General features: G+C 38.8%; 1 protein-coding gene across 1 annotated transcript; it reads left to right on the top strand.

The window, feature by feature from the left end:
• Positions 1-9,084: 9,084 nt before the first annotated feature.
• On the top strand, positions 9,085-14,296 carry LOC104984668 (chromosome unknown open reading frame, human C15orf61). The gene is made up of 2 exons (XM_010834518.1): positions 9,085-9,547; positions 14,070-14,296. The coding sequence occupies exons 1-2, from the start codon at positions 9,202-9,204 to the stop codon at positions 14,195-14,197; spliced, it is 474 nt and encodes a 157-aa protein (XP_010832820.1). The 5' UTR covers positions 9,085-9,201; the 3' UTR covers positions 14,198-14,296.
• Positions 14,297-16,394: the final 2,098 nt, after the last annotated feature.

The following is a 16,394-nucleotide window of genomic DNA, read 5'->3' as shown; positions in this document are numbered from 1 at the left end:
CTTTACAAAGCTGAGACTAATATGGGTTTTATGACAAAGTGAATTTACTGGGTCATGTTTTCAAATGCTTCCCCAAACACTGACTACATATGATAAAGACTGTAACATTGAAAACATGCCCATAAAGTGGACTGTGTTATCTACCAGCATAAATCATACTTGGTTTCAAAAAGTCACAAATATGTCTCCTTGCTACTGGATTCTGGCATCCACAGGACAGGAGAATAGCATAGAAATGTTTCCTAATGAGCAGCTTACTGAAAGCTGAGTGACCAGAATTTTGATTCATGTTTCTCGTGTATGATCTTAGATAAGTTTCTTTCCTAGTCTGCAGCTTAATTTCTCCGAATATCAAAATTAAAACCACTGACTCTGAATACTATGATTTCCTTTCTCCAACATCCTTCAAACGTACTAATTGTATTCACTTTACCCACTTTCAACCCCCGCCCCCGACTTGTTCAACAAATAAGAGTGCCTACCATATGCCAAGTTACTAGGTTCTGGGGTTACAACCGTTAACAAAACACACAAAACCCTCTGGCCTTATAAAGTTTACATTCCAGTGGGGTGGGGAAGGCAGGGAGAACTTGAAAGTAGCTTAGACATAGATACTTTTGGAAGAGATCCCTGTACCCACTTTGTTCACAATAAAATGTCTGACCAGAGTAATTCTTCTTGTCACTCTTTGTAATAGCAGCCCCAGCTGCCAGCCAACTCCTTGGAGGCTTTCAGAACATCAATCAATTCCACAGAAGGACTCAAAAAGATCTAGAAAAAATATAGCAGTTCTTTCCTTTCCTAATGCCCCCTGCCATAACTCAGTACCTCCAAGAGAATGATTTTGCATAACACCAATGTATATTGTCCTTCCCAGGGAAGACACAACCATATAGGAATGGAGCAGCAAGCACCACTTGCCACTGATAGAAATGGGAAAAATGAATGAGCATCCTTCCTGTTGTAGAGATAACTCATGCACTTCCTCTGGTGCTGAGCTTGGCTTAGAGGGCACTGAACTGTTAGGCAAATTTGGTTCCTAGGAGACTCAGGACGGTGGCTCTTTGGAGTATGTTTTTAAATTCCACAACATGCTGGAATATGACCTGGGGCAGCAACAATTCCATGGTCCTCCTTTTCTTAAACCAAAAGTCCTAAAGCTTCAAACTGGAAACTGTAAATGAAATTCTAATATGAAATATTTCTATCCCTTTTAAATAATTCCTTTATCTTTTACCAACTCGTTAACATATGCACTTAATATCTTGCTTTTAATTCTCCTTATGAGAACAGCAGTGAATTAAAATCTACATGCCTACCCTACTTTCTTTTCAATCACATTATAAGCGTGCACACACACAGAAATATAGTGATCAGAATCTCACAGTATGGTGGCAAAAACAATACAAGGATAAAGATTCTACAAATGTATGAGGTCACACTTGGCTCATGTTCACTATATACGGTTTCTGTTCATATTTGTTAATAAATACTAATAGGATGTGTTAATAGGTATATTATATATTACAGAACTCATTGTTTTCAAGCTATTTATTGAAGTATAAGATACATGCAGAAAAGGGCACACATCATATGTGTTTAGTAGTTCACAAACTGAATATACCCATTTAACAAGAATCAGATCAAGGAAGAGAATAACTCATAGGTTCATCAACTATAACAAATGTATTGCTCTGCTGCTGGTGGTGGTAGTTTAGTCAATAAGTCATGTCCAACTCTTGCAATCCCATGAACTGTAGCCTGCCAGGCTCCGTTCATGGGATTCTCCAGGCAAGAATACTGGAGTGGGTTGCCATTTCCTTCTCTAGGGGATCTTCCCAACCCAGGGATCAAACCCAGGTATCCTACATTGCAGATTCTTTACCAACTGAGCTAACAGGGAAGCCCATTTACTCTGGTGGGGGATGCTAATAATGCGGAAGGCTATGCATGTGAGGCACAGGGAATTTATGAGAAAGATCTGTACCTTCCTCTTAATTTTGTAGTGAGTCTAAAACCACTCTTAAAAATTTGTCTTAAAAAAAGAACTATAAAAATCAAAGACTGTTTTTCAAAAGACAGAATAATTCCAGTCCTCCAGAAGTCACCTCATACTCCTCGTAGTAACTGTCTCTGCCAACCAGTAGTGATCACTATTCTGTCTTCTAACAGAACAGATGAGTTCAGGCCAGTTTTTATACTTCATAGAAATGAAATTAAATAGTAAATACTTTGACACCTGACTTCTTTCACTATTCCCTATGTTTATGAGATTCATGTGCACTGCGTGTGACTGTAGGTCATTCTTGTTGCTGTGTAGTAGTCTGTGGTGTGAATGTGCCATAATTTGTAATCCACTCTACTACTGATACAAATTTGAGTACTTTCCTGGTTGAGTACTACAAATATAAATAGTGCTGCTATGAATACTCTAGTATATGTCTTATGAAGAACATATGCACACAATTTCTGTTGGGAATTGCCATGGACTGTTTGTGACCCCATAAACAGTTTTGAAAATGTTGAAGCCCTAATACTCAATGTTATGGTATTTGGAGATAAGTCCTCATGTGTGAAGAGAGGATAAAGGTTATGTGAAGTCATAAAGGTGTGACCCTAAAATAGGCCTGGTACCCTAACTGGAAAAGAGTCAGACACAGAGTTAGCTCTGCCTACCATGTGAGGATTTACAGCAAGAGGGAAACATAAGCCAAGAGGAGAACTCTCACAGGGGACCCAACCGGCTGGCACCTGATCCTGGACTTCCCAGTCCCCAGAACTGTGAGAAATAAATTTGTTGTTGGCTAAATCTAGTCTGTGGTATTTTGTTATGGCAGCCTGAGCACACTACCTAGGAGTGGTATGGCTGGGTCATAGGTATGCATTTATTTAGCGTTAATCAATGAACTGCCAAAAAAATTTCCAAAGTGGTTGCCAACCATGTATAAACGTTCTAACTGCTGCATATCCTTAGTACTTTCTATCTTTTCTACCTTAGCCCACTCCAATGGGTATGTAATATATAAGGTAATATATATTTTATTAATAGTTCCATTTCTCATATGATTAGAGAAACTAAGCAGTTTTTTACATTATTGAACATCTAGATGTTCTTCTTTGGGAAGAGTCCACGAAATATTTTGGCCAGGTTTCTATTAGATTGTCTTTTTTTTTTTTTTTAGATTGTCTTTTTTAAATGATTTGTTCTGGATACCAAATGCTTTGTCAGATATATATACTGTAAATACTTCTCTCACTCTTTTGATTACCTTTTTATTTACTCTCTCAATAATGCCTTTTAATGAACAGAAATTCTTAATTTTAATATATTCCAAACTATCAACTTTGTAGAACTTATTTTTAACATGTTCTGAACATTTGCAATGTCGTAAGTGCCTTTAAAACAAAACCAAAACAAAATCCCTTCTTTCCAGGAGTGGCATGATACACCCATGCACATGTTAAAAGCTGTACAAGGAAGCACTATTTATAGATATTTTTAAAGGATTCTGTCTAAGGCATAGGTCATCTCTCCATACTTTGTGGAAAACTAAATATTTGTGCATTTAATGCACTTAATTACTGGACACTAAGCAATGAACACTGACTTAGGCTTTTGAATAACAACTTCTAAGTCCCTTTGGGGGCACTTGAAGAATTAGAAGTGAAAATTCATTGCTATGAAGAATTAGAACGGAAAAGAAAATCAAGCATCTGATCTGAATTGTAGTTTTTTGAGAGATTATTTTATTTCAAGTATGGAAGGAGTACTATATAAAGTTAGAAAAGATATCTAGATGTCATGTTCTTCGGCTCTGTATCTTTAGGCTGGGGTAATATTTCATTAAAACACTCTTGAAAACCTAGGTGTGGTACACCATCTATCAGAAATCTTTGGACGAACTTCCTCTCTTACAATAGAAAAGAGAGATAATCAAAGAGCCTTGGATCAGAGAAACCTTTACCACTGACGAGGTTTTTCCAGGACAGCGTCTTCCAACAGAAATCCTTCAGCTCCCTAGCTGTTTTACAAGCCTCCAGTGGCTCAGACGGTAAAGCGTCTGCCTGCAACGCAGGAGACCTGGGTTTGATTCCTGGGTGGAGAAGATCCCCTGGAGAAGGAAATGGCAATCCACTCCAGCACTCTTGCCTGGAAAATCCCATGGACGGAGGAGCCTGATAGGTTATAGTCCAGGGGGTCACAAAGAGTCGGACACGACTGAGCGCCTTCACTTCACTTCACTTCATGAGACAATGCAGTGCTACCTATATAAATTTCTGGTTCTCTTTATCGGTGGTTTTTGCCTTATATACTACAGAATGTAGGATTTCTCAGACTGAATTCAGAGGTTCCCCAAATGTTTGATTCAAATTTTATTTTTTAATAGATTTTTATATTGTCAAAAGGGAGATGTCAGAATTTTTTTTAACATATTACAAACTCCCCATGCTTTAATTTGAGGTTAAGCCATTTCAGCATAGATCTCAAAATTCATCTCCAGTTGTCATCTTTAGTTGAAGCACATGCCCAAGATTTCAAGGTGAATCACTTAAAAACCACTCTTACTTATATCTACTTCTCCCAAGAGATCAGGATTTTCTTGATAGTAAACAACCAAAACAAAGGAGTAAGAAATAAACTGTTATTTTAAAAAAAGAAGAAAAAAAGAAACTATCCTCAGGCTACTATAACTGCAACTATTGTCCATAGCCCACAACTTCAAAAAATTTTGAGCATAAAACAGCAGGGTCAAGAGTCCATTGGCAGTGGGCGAGCCACGGCATCCCAACCATACTAATTCCTGTTGGTCTTACCTATGTCTCTGCCGGCCAGTCTCCCTTGATTCCTTCCAATTTCTAAGCTTGGGTCTTCAGACTTCCTATTTATTATTTTGTCTATCCAACTGCCTTCCAACAAATTCCTTTTCTGCTAAAAGCAAAACAAAACAAAGTAAAAACCGAAGACAACAACAAACTAGTCTCATTTTAAAATTTTACCTTTAATATTAAAATTTTGCACTTTATAAATGTTTAGTAATAAAACACAAGTTTTCATCTACTTTATAGGCTGGGGTTCTATGACAGATTTTGTTTCAAAAGGAACTCCATCTTTTTAAAATTTAATTTGAATTTCTGTAATGGTTACTGCCTTGAAGGCACTGCCATGTGTAGCCGCTTAGCCTCAGCATCCGGAGCTCCTGGAAGAAAGTTAGAATTAAACAAATACCACTTTCTTTGTAAGCTTCGGCCTTCAAGAACCAGTCACCTCAAGATCTCAACATCTGATACCAGTTTCAACAAAACTGTTTCTAATCATTCTTTTCATTGCCTTGGTGCTACCTGTTGTCGAAGCAGTAGAAACTAGAGATACAACAGCTCTCTCAGGTGTGGTTCTCAGCATTATAGGGATCTGTGCTTGTTTAGGGGGTGTGTATATGCATGAAGAAGAAATGGACAGATATGACTTTAAAGGGTCTCCTGAATCAAGCCATCCGGTCCCACCACTTCATGGGAAATAGATGGGAAAACAGTGGAAACAGTGTCAGACTTTATTTTTCTGGGCTCCAAAATCACTACAGATGGTGACTGCAGCCATGAAATTAAAAGACTCTTACTCCTTGGAAGGAAAGTTATGACCAACCTAGATAGCATATTGAAAGGCAGAGACATTACTTTGCCAACAAAGGTTCGTCTAGTCAAGGCTATGGTTTTTCCTGTGGTCATGTATGGATGTGAGAGTTGGACTGTGAAGAAGGCTGAGTGCCGAAGAATTGATGCTTTTGAACTGTGGTGTTGGAGAAGACTCTTGAGAGTCCCTTGGACTGCAAGGAGATCCAACCAGTCCATTCTGAAGGAGATCAGTCCTGGGATTTCTTTGGAAGGAATGATGCTAAAGCTGAAACTCCAGTACTTTGGCCACCTCATGTGAAGAGTTGACTCATTGGAAAAGACTCTGATGCTGGGAGGGATTGGGGGCAGGAGGAGAAGGGGACGACAGAGGATGAGATGGCTGGATGGCATCACTGACTTGATGGACGTGAGTTTGAGTGAACTCCTGGAGTTGGTGATGGACAGGGAGGCCTGGCATGCTGCAATTCATGGGGTCACAAAGAGTCAGACACGACTGAGCGACTGATCTGATCTGATCTGAATCAAGCCTTGCCCTGAAAACCTTTGTGCTATTGAGGTTCAGAACTGAGCTTTGGTGTCTGAAAGTTCCCAAGAAAGAGTAAACTGGGTAGTTTCACATTCTTGGTTATTGACTGCACAAACCAATATAAGGGAAAAATTGATATATTTGAACAATTGGTATACTGAACAAATTGATAATATTGTGTTAAATGGAAAACAAAATGTTTTCTTCACAACAAATAATGCACTGAAAAACATCATCTATAGTTCGCATTTGCTAGTTAGAAAGAAGGTCAAAGAAGTGAGATGGCTGAAATTTATGTAATATTTCATAGTTTCAGAATTTTCAATAGGAAGAAGGAAACTCTTGCTCAAAATCCTAGGAAACTGTTACGGCTCAGTTATAATCAGTACCTCTTGTATCACTAAGGTGTCTTTTCTCCATTATTTTTATTGGATTTTTGTTACCTCCCAAGTTAATATTGTACCTAGATATTAAATATAGTTGATTAAAAATTAAAACTTGTCTTTTGTGGGGGGAAAAGTTCAGAGAACATATTCAATGTATTTAACATTGAAATGGAGAAGAGATTTAATGTTTAACAAAGACAAAAATATCTCTATATGAACTGAGCAACATCTCCATGGTGAGAAGTACTATATTAAATATAAACCCATTATGTAAAAAGTGTTAAAAATCATGGTACTGAATTTTAAACTGTTAAGTATAAACCCATTATAAAAAAAGTTTAAAACATTTAATTTGAAATCATAGTATTGAATAACTTCCCAGATTCTTGTCTTAGCCTCCTTCCAACCATTTCTGTGCAAATCTAACTATATCATGCCTCCCCATAAAATATTTTAAAAACTTTTATCTAAAAGGGAATCCTATAAAGGTAAGGTTTAAATTATTTGCTTGACTACAAGGCCCCTGAAATTACTTATCCTACAAGATTTGGTACATGGTTGTGAGTGTTCAATCACTGTTTGTTGAAGGAATCAAAAACTGGAGAATATAAGAGTCGCCACACTATCCTCCACTCCCCTTGAGTTTTCAGCAACAATATTAACAGCAGTGGTTATATGGTGCTTACACATAATTATCTCATTTACATCCAGCACTTTCCAGACACATTTTGTATGGTTTTTTCCCAAACATGAATTTAAGACATGTAAGAGGAAATGCCTCTCTAGAAAACAGATGTATACAAGTTCTTACCCCAAGAAGAACTGCTGCAAAACTTGAGAAAAAGTTTTCCTAAAGAGTTTTGCAGCAATGAAATTAAAAAGACGCTTACTCCTTGGAAGGAAAGTTATGACCAACCTAGATAGCATATTAAAAAGCAGAGACATTACTTTGCCAACAAAGGTCCGTCTAGTCAGTTCAGTTCAGTCGCTCAGTCGTGTCTGATTGTTTGCGACCCCATGAATCGCAGCATGCCAGGCCTCCCTGTCCACCACCAGCTCCCAGAGTTCACTCAGACTCACGTCCATCGAGTCAGTGATGCCATCCAGCCATCTCATCCTTTGTCATCCCCTTCTCCTCCTGCCCCCAATCCCTCCCAGCATCAGAGTCTTTTCCAATGAGTCAACTCTTCGCATGAGGTGGCCAAAGTACTGGAGTTTCAGCTTCAGCATCATTCCTTCCAAAGAAATCCCAGGACTGATCTCCTTGCAGTCCAAGGGACTCTCAAGAGTCTTCTCCAACACCACAGTTCAAAAGCATCAATTCTTTGGCGCTCAGCTTTGTTCACAGTCCAATTCTCACATCCATACATGACCACTGGAAAAACCATAGCCTTGACTAGACGTTCCTTTGTTGGCAAAGTAATGTCTCTGCTTTTCAATATGCTATCTAGGTTGGTCATAACTTTCCTTCCAAGGAGTAAGCGTCTTTTAATTTCATGGCTGCAGTCACCATCTAGTCAAGGCTATGGTTTTTCCAGTGGTGATGTATGGATGTGAGAGTTGGACTGTGAAGAAAGCTGAACGCCGAAGAACTGATGTTGAACTGTGGTGCTGGAGAAGACTCTTGAGAGTCCCTTGGACTGCAAGGAGATCCAACCAGTCCATTCTAAAGGAGATCAGTCCTGGGTGTTCATTGGAAGGACTGATGCTAAAGCTGAAACTCCAATACTTTGGCCACCTCATGCGAGGAGAAGACTCATTGGAAAAGACTCTGACGCTGGGAGGGATTGGGGGCAGGAGAAGGGGACGAGAGAGGATGAGATGGCTGCATGGCATCACCGACTCGATGGACGTGAGTTTGAGTGAACTCCGGGAGTTGGTGATGGACAGGGAGGCCTGGCATGCTGCGATTCATGGGGTCGCAAAGAGTCGGACATGACTGAGCGACTGAACTGAACTGACTGAAAACTAAAAGACTCCCGGTCTGGCCGTTTTCCAGCCTCTGAGGGAGATGGTGGTGCACACTGCATGGAGAGATTTAAGGCTTTCTAAAAAATAATTTTTTTTTTCTGTTGAAATATCTGGGGCGTATTATAAAAAACACGAAAGAGGGAACCTAAATGGAAAAGTGCTCTCCGGCTTTACTAGCCAATGCAAATCTCGGGACTTGGCTTTTAACTCACTTCCCTGAGGACAACTTCTTCAAATGTTTCCTCAACAGCACCAATGAAGGATTTCTTCAGTCCACGACTTGGAAAAGAGACGCGGGCTTGAGTTCTGCCACTCTATTGGGTACAGTTATTTAATTTTAAAGCTTAATTTCCCTCATACCTGACCTAGTAAAACTCACGAATACCCCCTCACTCCCTCCCTAGGGTTATTAACGACTTTATGAGGTCTTTGGTGACGATTTAACTACCTCAGCTAGCTCACTCCGCCCGGCCCTCCTCGCTGCTCCACTCTCTCCCCAGGAAGCCGCGAGACCTTTGTGCGCACGCGCCGCCGCGCCCCGGGGGCTCTCGCGCACTTGCGCGGCGCCCGTTGAGCGTCCCACTACCAGCCCCGGGGAGCGGGCGCGCGCGCGCCCCTTCGGCCCCGCCCCCAGGGGCGCGCGCCCGTAAGGCGGCCGAGGGGTGGGGGACGCGGGCGAGGCCGGTCATGGAGGCCCTAAGGAGGGCCCACGAGGCTGTGCTTCGTCTGCTGCTGTGCCGGCCCTGGGCCGCGGGCGCCGCCTCCCGCCCGAAGCCCCGAGCCTCGGAAGTGCTGACGCGGCACCTGCTGCAGCGGCGCCTGCCTCACTGGACCTCCTTCTGCGTGCCCTACAGCGCCGTCCGGAACGACCAGTTCGGCCTCTCGCACTTCAACTGGCCGGTGCAAGGCGCCAACTACCACGTCCTGCGCACCGGCTGCTTCCCCTTCATCAAGTACCACTGCTCCAAGGCTCCCTGGCAGGACTTGGCCGGGCAGGACCGATTCTTCACGGCGCTCAAGGTCGTCAACCTCGGTGAGTGGCCCCGGGCCGGTAAAACACGTCCCGCCCCCGACGGCCCCACTGTTTGCAAAGCACGCTGACGTTCTGCCTCCGAGGCCGCGACCCCGTCCCGAGATCGGACCGCGCCGGCGCGGGGTTCCCCTGCCCCGGCCCCGCGCAGGCTCGCCCGGGCGCACGCGCTCGCCACGCTTCGCCCAGTGTTGGGGCGTTTCCCAAACTGCCTCCGCGTCCCACCCACTCTGCAGCCTTGCAGGACTGACCCTGGTCCTGGGCTTCGTATTCCCCGCCCAGCAGGTGCTTGTCAGAGCTAAGTTGTTGCTCGCGAATGGTACCCCGGGAAAGTGGGGCTTATTGACAGGCCTGTACAGTGGGACCCCCCTGCATCCGCTCCCGGCGAGAGGGCATTTTATTCTTACTTCCAGCCACTCGTTAACTAGAAAGAGCCTTCCACTGGGCAGTAAGAAGGAAGGTGTAGAGCGCTGAAAATGGCTCTGAAGTTTTTATAAAATGCCTGGTTATATGGCAGGATTCATTCTCATGAACATCACTTTGTTGGTGCGTTCAGAGTATAAAATCGGAAACTACTTTTTTAAGTTTCTTTGTTCTCTTTACATGAAGTCCCAGCAAGTTCGTTTTTCTAAAACCACCGAAGGTTTTCACCGGTGGTATTGGCTTCTTAAGATATTAGGCCTAAAAGATATTTAAAAGATTGCCTCTTTACTGGTATGTTTTCATGGGAGTATTCTAAGTCAGAGTATTTACTCTTGCTGAATGTTTATTATGTTTCGGTTAATGTCAGAAGAGGCGTGAACATTCACATGGGTGCATCTTTCCTGTTTTATAGGTAAATGAAAGATAGGCCTCAGGATGTTTGAACCTATTAATAACTGATAATCCAATTAATCCGTAATTCAGAATGTAGATGTGCAAGCTAACTTACATTATCCAACCAGTTTTTTGAACCAGAATTAAAGCTGAATACGCGGCCACACTTTTACTATACAGTCTTGACAGTTTCTTAAATTTAAATACATTAGGTGTGTTTTTGCTTATAATTACTTATAATTGCTTATAATTACTTATAATTGCTTATAAATCAGGGGGTCTGGAGCCATTGCTCCACTAGTACTGTCCTGAGTCCATCCCATTAAGGAGAAGATTATTTAGCGTTGTGTAATCTTTTAAAAGTATGCCTTATTATTTGGCTGATGAACTATATAGAGCACGCCCACTAATTCTGAGGTTGATGTAAAGAAGTTGAAGAGTGTAGTGATTTAGAAAATTCAATCCAAAATTATTTGGAGAGACTAGAGTGATGACTAGATTCAGGAAGAATACGTTAGTTTTATTGAATAGCATCTTCAGAAACAGAAAAAAGTCATTCTTCCCAAATGTACAGTTAATACACTTTAATGGGTTAGGAAAAGCATAACTGGAGAGTTGTGGGTAAACTATGTACCCAATGCCTTTTTCTAAAGAAGTTTTCACCATTTAAGAGCACCTTACTGATTAAGGGCCTAATCTTTTTAGGTAGAAAGAAATCCAGAGGAAATAGGATGCCCAGAACATGCTCACATAGAAAAGTAGTGAAAGTAGTAAAATCTTTTGAAGAAAGAAACAACAGCTGTAGTTTTTTTTTAATGTGTATGGAAGAGAAAGCTGAATCGTGATTTAATGGTCTTTTTGACCTCTTCAAAAATTTAAAAATTCTGTTTAAAAGAGAATAAGAATTTTAAACTGAAAGGGAAACTTTCTGCTCAGGTATTTGCTTCCATACAAATTGGCTTATACTAATAAAAGGAGATTTTTTTTTTCTGGACTTTTTATTCACCAATTTGGTAATGTTTATTTTGTATTATTGTCTTAGGGGAGGGAATTAGATAATAGGATTCTTTCTTATTCTGTGTTGTGCTATTGCGCCTCTGGATCATCAAGTATGTATTCTATTTAAAAATACTTAGGATTTTATTCCTCCTCTTCCCTTTCAAATTAGTAATTATCAAAGTAATTCATTTTTCCATTTTGTAAATAATAAAGATTTCTCTTTTACCCATTTGTTCCCTTTCTTGCCTGCCTTCCTTTCAATGGAAGTGACATTTTACTGATGGTTTATCAGTCTGGGTATCCTGCTGGGAAGTAGATTGAGATTTAAAAAAATCAACTTACCATTGGAATGAATGGGTAATTGGAGACTTGCTACAAAGTTCTAATTTTTTTTAAGTGCTTAATTTGACAGTGGTTTACCTACTGTTCAGCTGACTCAAAATGAATTATTATGCAAAGAACTGGGTTTCACATTCATTTTGATGTTATGATATGTTTCAGACAGTCTAGAAAAAATTTGATTTTTCATCACACCTTACAAATTTTATAGCATATGTGCTATAAAGAAAATTATGGGGTCTTTTAACTGTGTTAATTATGTATGTGGCTAATCTTCACATTTAGTGTATTAGCCTGACTGCATTAAATAAGTAGACTGCAGGATAAAAAAAAACAGAGAATTTCTGACTCTCATATCACATCTCAACCCTCTGTCAAACAGCATTAACAGTTCCTAGTTGTTAGTTATTAGTAATCCTTGGTCAGTCCTCCATTTTAGCTGAAAAAATACTGACCATTTGTGTGATTTTTTTAAAAAATCAATATTTTACAGGAAACTGATAAATACTGTAAAAACAAACAAAATTTTCAGTGTCACCAGCTATTTCTTAACTGAATGTCCTTATCATTGGTTTAAAAGTCATATTTTATTTATTTTACTATCAATATATTTGGAAGTGAGTGAAGTTGCTCAGTCGTGTCTGACCCGTTGTGACCCCATGGACTGTAGCCTACCAGGCTCCTCCCTCCATGGGATTCTCCAGGCAGGAGTATTGGAGTGGGTTGCCATTTAAAATTAGTAATTATTTCTAGAACCTGTTTTTCTCTCACTCTATTGATTTTCACCTTTTGAAGTTGTGATAACATATATTAAAGTTTATTTTTTATTTCATCTGCTCCTTCTTCACTCACTTCTACCTGTCTTATGCTTCACTCACTTCTGCCTGCCTTACTTTTGTTCTCTTGTCCACTCCCCCATTCTACACCCCCACTTGCCCCCCCTTTTTTTTGGTTGAATGATTAATAAATAGCTCTATGATGCTAGTTTTTGTGGCTTTTTTGTGACATTCCCTTGAGGCTTTCAGAGATTTGCAGGGAGGTGTTCACAAGGCAAAGAAGGCAATATACTGTGAAAGGTTTCACAGGAGTTCCAGGAAGCCCTGTGATTGTAAAAAACAGTGACCCAGTATACTCCTAAAAATAGAGAGGTGCCAGTCTGAATGGGGTTTTTGCCTTTTCTCATTGCCAACTAGTGATGCTTCCCCTAATTAATCTTTGGCATCGCAGTGGCTGGAATGCAGCTTCAGGGAATAAGCACAAAGTAGTCCAGTGAACTTATACAATCAAAAAAGAGCATAACACAGCAAAGATACTCTTGCAGAAAAAATAAGAAAACAATTTAGCAATATGATTAGTTCTGAGCATGTGTTGATTTCCCTAGGAACTAGAAAGAAAGTGATTTTCCAAATTACAGCTCTTCTTTTAAATTGACATTTTCTGTCCATTTCTGTCCTATGTATGTTCCACTCATACACAGGAACAGTAAAACTAATATTTGTGCAAAGCATACAATATTTTTATCGATTTCATGTGCCTTTGGTTCTATACATATGTTTTTAATGTTATTAATAGTCATTGATTTTACATAAGTGCCTTACAAAAAATAGGAATTGTAAAAGATTTTTTTTTTTTGTCCAGCTTAGTCTCATGTGCCTATGAGGGCTTAATGCAATGTCTGACTAGTATATGTTTAGTTTCATGTATCACAAATGGCAGCTTATCACAAATGGAAATATTTCAAAGAAGAAATATATTCTTGGAGTCTACTATTAACCTATTTCAAGTAGGTTGAAACAAGATTTTCAAATCAGTTGTAAAACTATGAATGGGATTCTTTCTTTCTCATGCTTGTTATTATACCAAAATCTTCCTTAGAATTAGGTTTTGCCTTTGATTTTGAAGACAGCTTTTTGACCTAGTTTCTTTTAAATTGTACAAAAATTATTTTAGCCATCAGTATTACTGTCCAACTTATAGCACAATAAAGATGACCTAGTAATTTAAGTTCAAGGCCAATAATGAAGAGCCTCTACAATGAAATAAATTAATATTCTCTGCTTATTTGTGAAAAGACTATAGAATTACTTCATAATTACTCAGAGGTAATGAATTAATGTTTGTAAAGTGCTTGAGGTTTACACCAGTCTTTATCTATAGTTGTAAAAATCTCTAGGCTCATACAATTGTTACTGTGTTTCACAATCATAGATGAAATTGACCTCTTAGGTAGAGTCAATGTTTACTCATATTTTTATAACTTTATAATTTATTGATGTTGCTAAAGAGTGCTATGTGATTTATACTATGACAAATATGAGTACATGATTAATCAATGTTTATTTCACAAATAACATATTTATTTGTTTTTTAGGTATTCCAACTTTATTATATGGACTTGGCTCCTGGTTATTTGCTAGAGTCACAGAGACTGTGCACACCAGTTATGGACCAATAACAGTTTATTTTCTAAATAAAGAAGATGAAGGTGCCATGTACTGAAAGTGTGCGTTGAAGGACGTAAATATCAATAGATTTTTTTTCTCGTGTATGTGCAATATTTATTTTTGATCCTTTAAAATAAAACTTTGCAAACACCTTTTTCTTCCTACAGTGTCTGGTTCTTTAAGATGAATCATTGCCCTCAAGAGGCAAAGCTTTTCATACATTGTGATATATTGCGTACTCTGTTTAGCCAATGGGAACCACAAACACATAACATTATACCAATTTTTTCCTATAACTAGGTTGAACTAGAGATAAAAAGTGATTGTAATTTATAGATTCTGTAGTTATATATCAACTCTTTGAAAATATGGATACCCACACAAAGAAGGAAGAAAAAAAAGTCTATAACATTGGAAAAAGTAGAGAATTTTAGAATATATGATGGAGAATAAGATAACATCATTGGCAAATCTAAAATTGATAAGAATTCTAATTGCAATCTGAAATTTAAACCATTCAGCTGCCAGGATTTCAAATGGAAATGTGTTAAAAACCCTTGTGCCATTTTCCTGTACTAGAGGTGTGGGTGGAATGTTGAACCTTCCCATTACCTAAAGAATCCAATACCACACTAATTTTTTTAATGTGATAACAACTCCATTTAATGCAAATGCAGCAAAATAAATGAAATTAAGACTTATTAAAAGTTAAAATAGCATGCTGATAAAGCTGTAAGAACAATTAAGATCTAGAAAGACCCAGAAAAAATAAATTTGGTAACTGCTTAAAAAAGCAATTAGCTGAAACGGTCCGTATCCATAGGCTTATTGGCCATGGGAAGTGGGCTGAAATTTTAAAGACCTGATGGCAGTTTTGCGTTAGAATTTTATTAAGTTAATTGCATTTTTGAAAGCAAAGTCATTAAAAAAATTTTATCCTTGGGGGTAGTTACAAAATACCCAGACGAATGGTAAATTTCAGAAATTTGGAGTAATTTAGGGAGAACTAAGTAGAACTATTTAATTTCTAAACCAATGAGTGTTTAAGATTTATGATCTCTCCCATAATTACAAACATGCATTATATATCATTTTATGTTAATGTGTTGCTGATGCTCTGCAAGGTTTACACATTTTTGTAGCAAAATATTTTATAAAATTCAATCTAGCCAACATTGGGGTGCGTGCTTCTAACAAATCAGGGAAAGAGAGTGGAAGTAATTGAGGTGAAGGTACCAGAATAATGGAAGTAACACAAACTGGCTTTGTTAAAGGTAGTCATTTTAAATGAGCTACAGAGAGTGAACTGTTCTTCAAATATATGTAGTGTTCACTTGTCTAAAAGCAATTCTAAATAATGCCTTAATCAAAGAAGTACTTATAGTCCAGAAGAATATACTTGACACTAGTTAACAGCTTACACAAAGGAGATAGTGTTACATTAAGCTTCATTAATAATAAAACTGACTATTAGCATTTTGCAAGGAAGGCTAGAACTGATTTCCTCTGTAATGGGCAAAGTTAAATAACTATAGCTCATAAGTTTTAAGTCAAATACTGGTCATTCATTGCTGTTGGTCTTGTCAATACTTGCTGTAAAGGTTTGGTCCCCACACAAGGCTGATAAAATGGTTTTTAATTACTAGACTATAAATACAGCTTTTCAGTAAAGTTGCACTTCTTTTCACACTGGCCTGTTTGATTTCTGATAATTTGTACTGCTGACTCTGCTTACCTGTTTTTCAATAGCTACAATCACAGTGACTTCTTGTCCATATGGTGATAGGTAAGTCTCCTTGGAGAACATCTTTGACAAACTACCCTATTGATCTCTGTAATTCTCTGCTGTTTGCAGCATTAAATAGAGCCTTGATTTCTTGCCTGATGTGCTCACTGTGTAACAATTAAGCAAATGTAATATTTTCTTGTATTACATGAAAATCAATAGACCTCTTGCTCTCATGGAGTTGATCATGGTGAAGGATGAACTCAACAATGGCTAAGGGCATGGTTCAGATATTTAAAATATCATTCCTTGGATTTATGAAGCCTTATAGTGAACCATTTAGCCTGAAAAATGCTTCTCATTGAACAGCAATGGTTTAAGTTTTTTCTTTGAAGTTGGATATTACATCAAAGTATTGTGGCCTAAAAGGGATAAAATATAAATGCTGGAAGTCAGGAGACTGATGCTATTTTTAGTCATAGTGCTGCCTTACTTTTTGACTTCAGGCTAATAACTCCTCCTTTGT

The sequence above is a fragment of the Bison bison genome, unplaced genomic scaffold, assembly GCF_000754665.1.
Source record: "Bison bison bison isolate TAMUID 2011002044 unplaced genomic scaffold, Bison_UMD1.0 scf7180017864034, whole genome shotgun sequence".
In the NCBI taxonomy this organism is placed as follows: Eukaryota; Metazoa; Chordata; class Mammalia; order Artiodactyla; family Bovidae; genus Bison; species Bison bison.
Note: the sequence above shows the minus strand (reverse complement) of the source record. Positions and strands in the feature narration are given on the sequence as shown.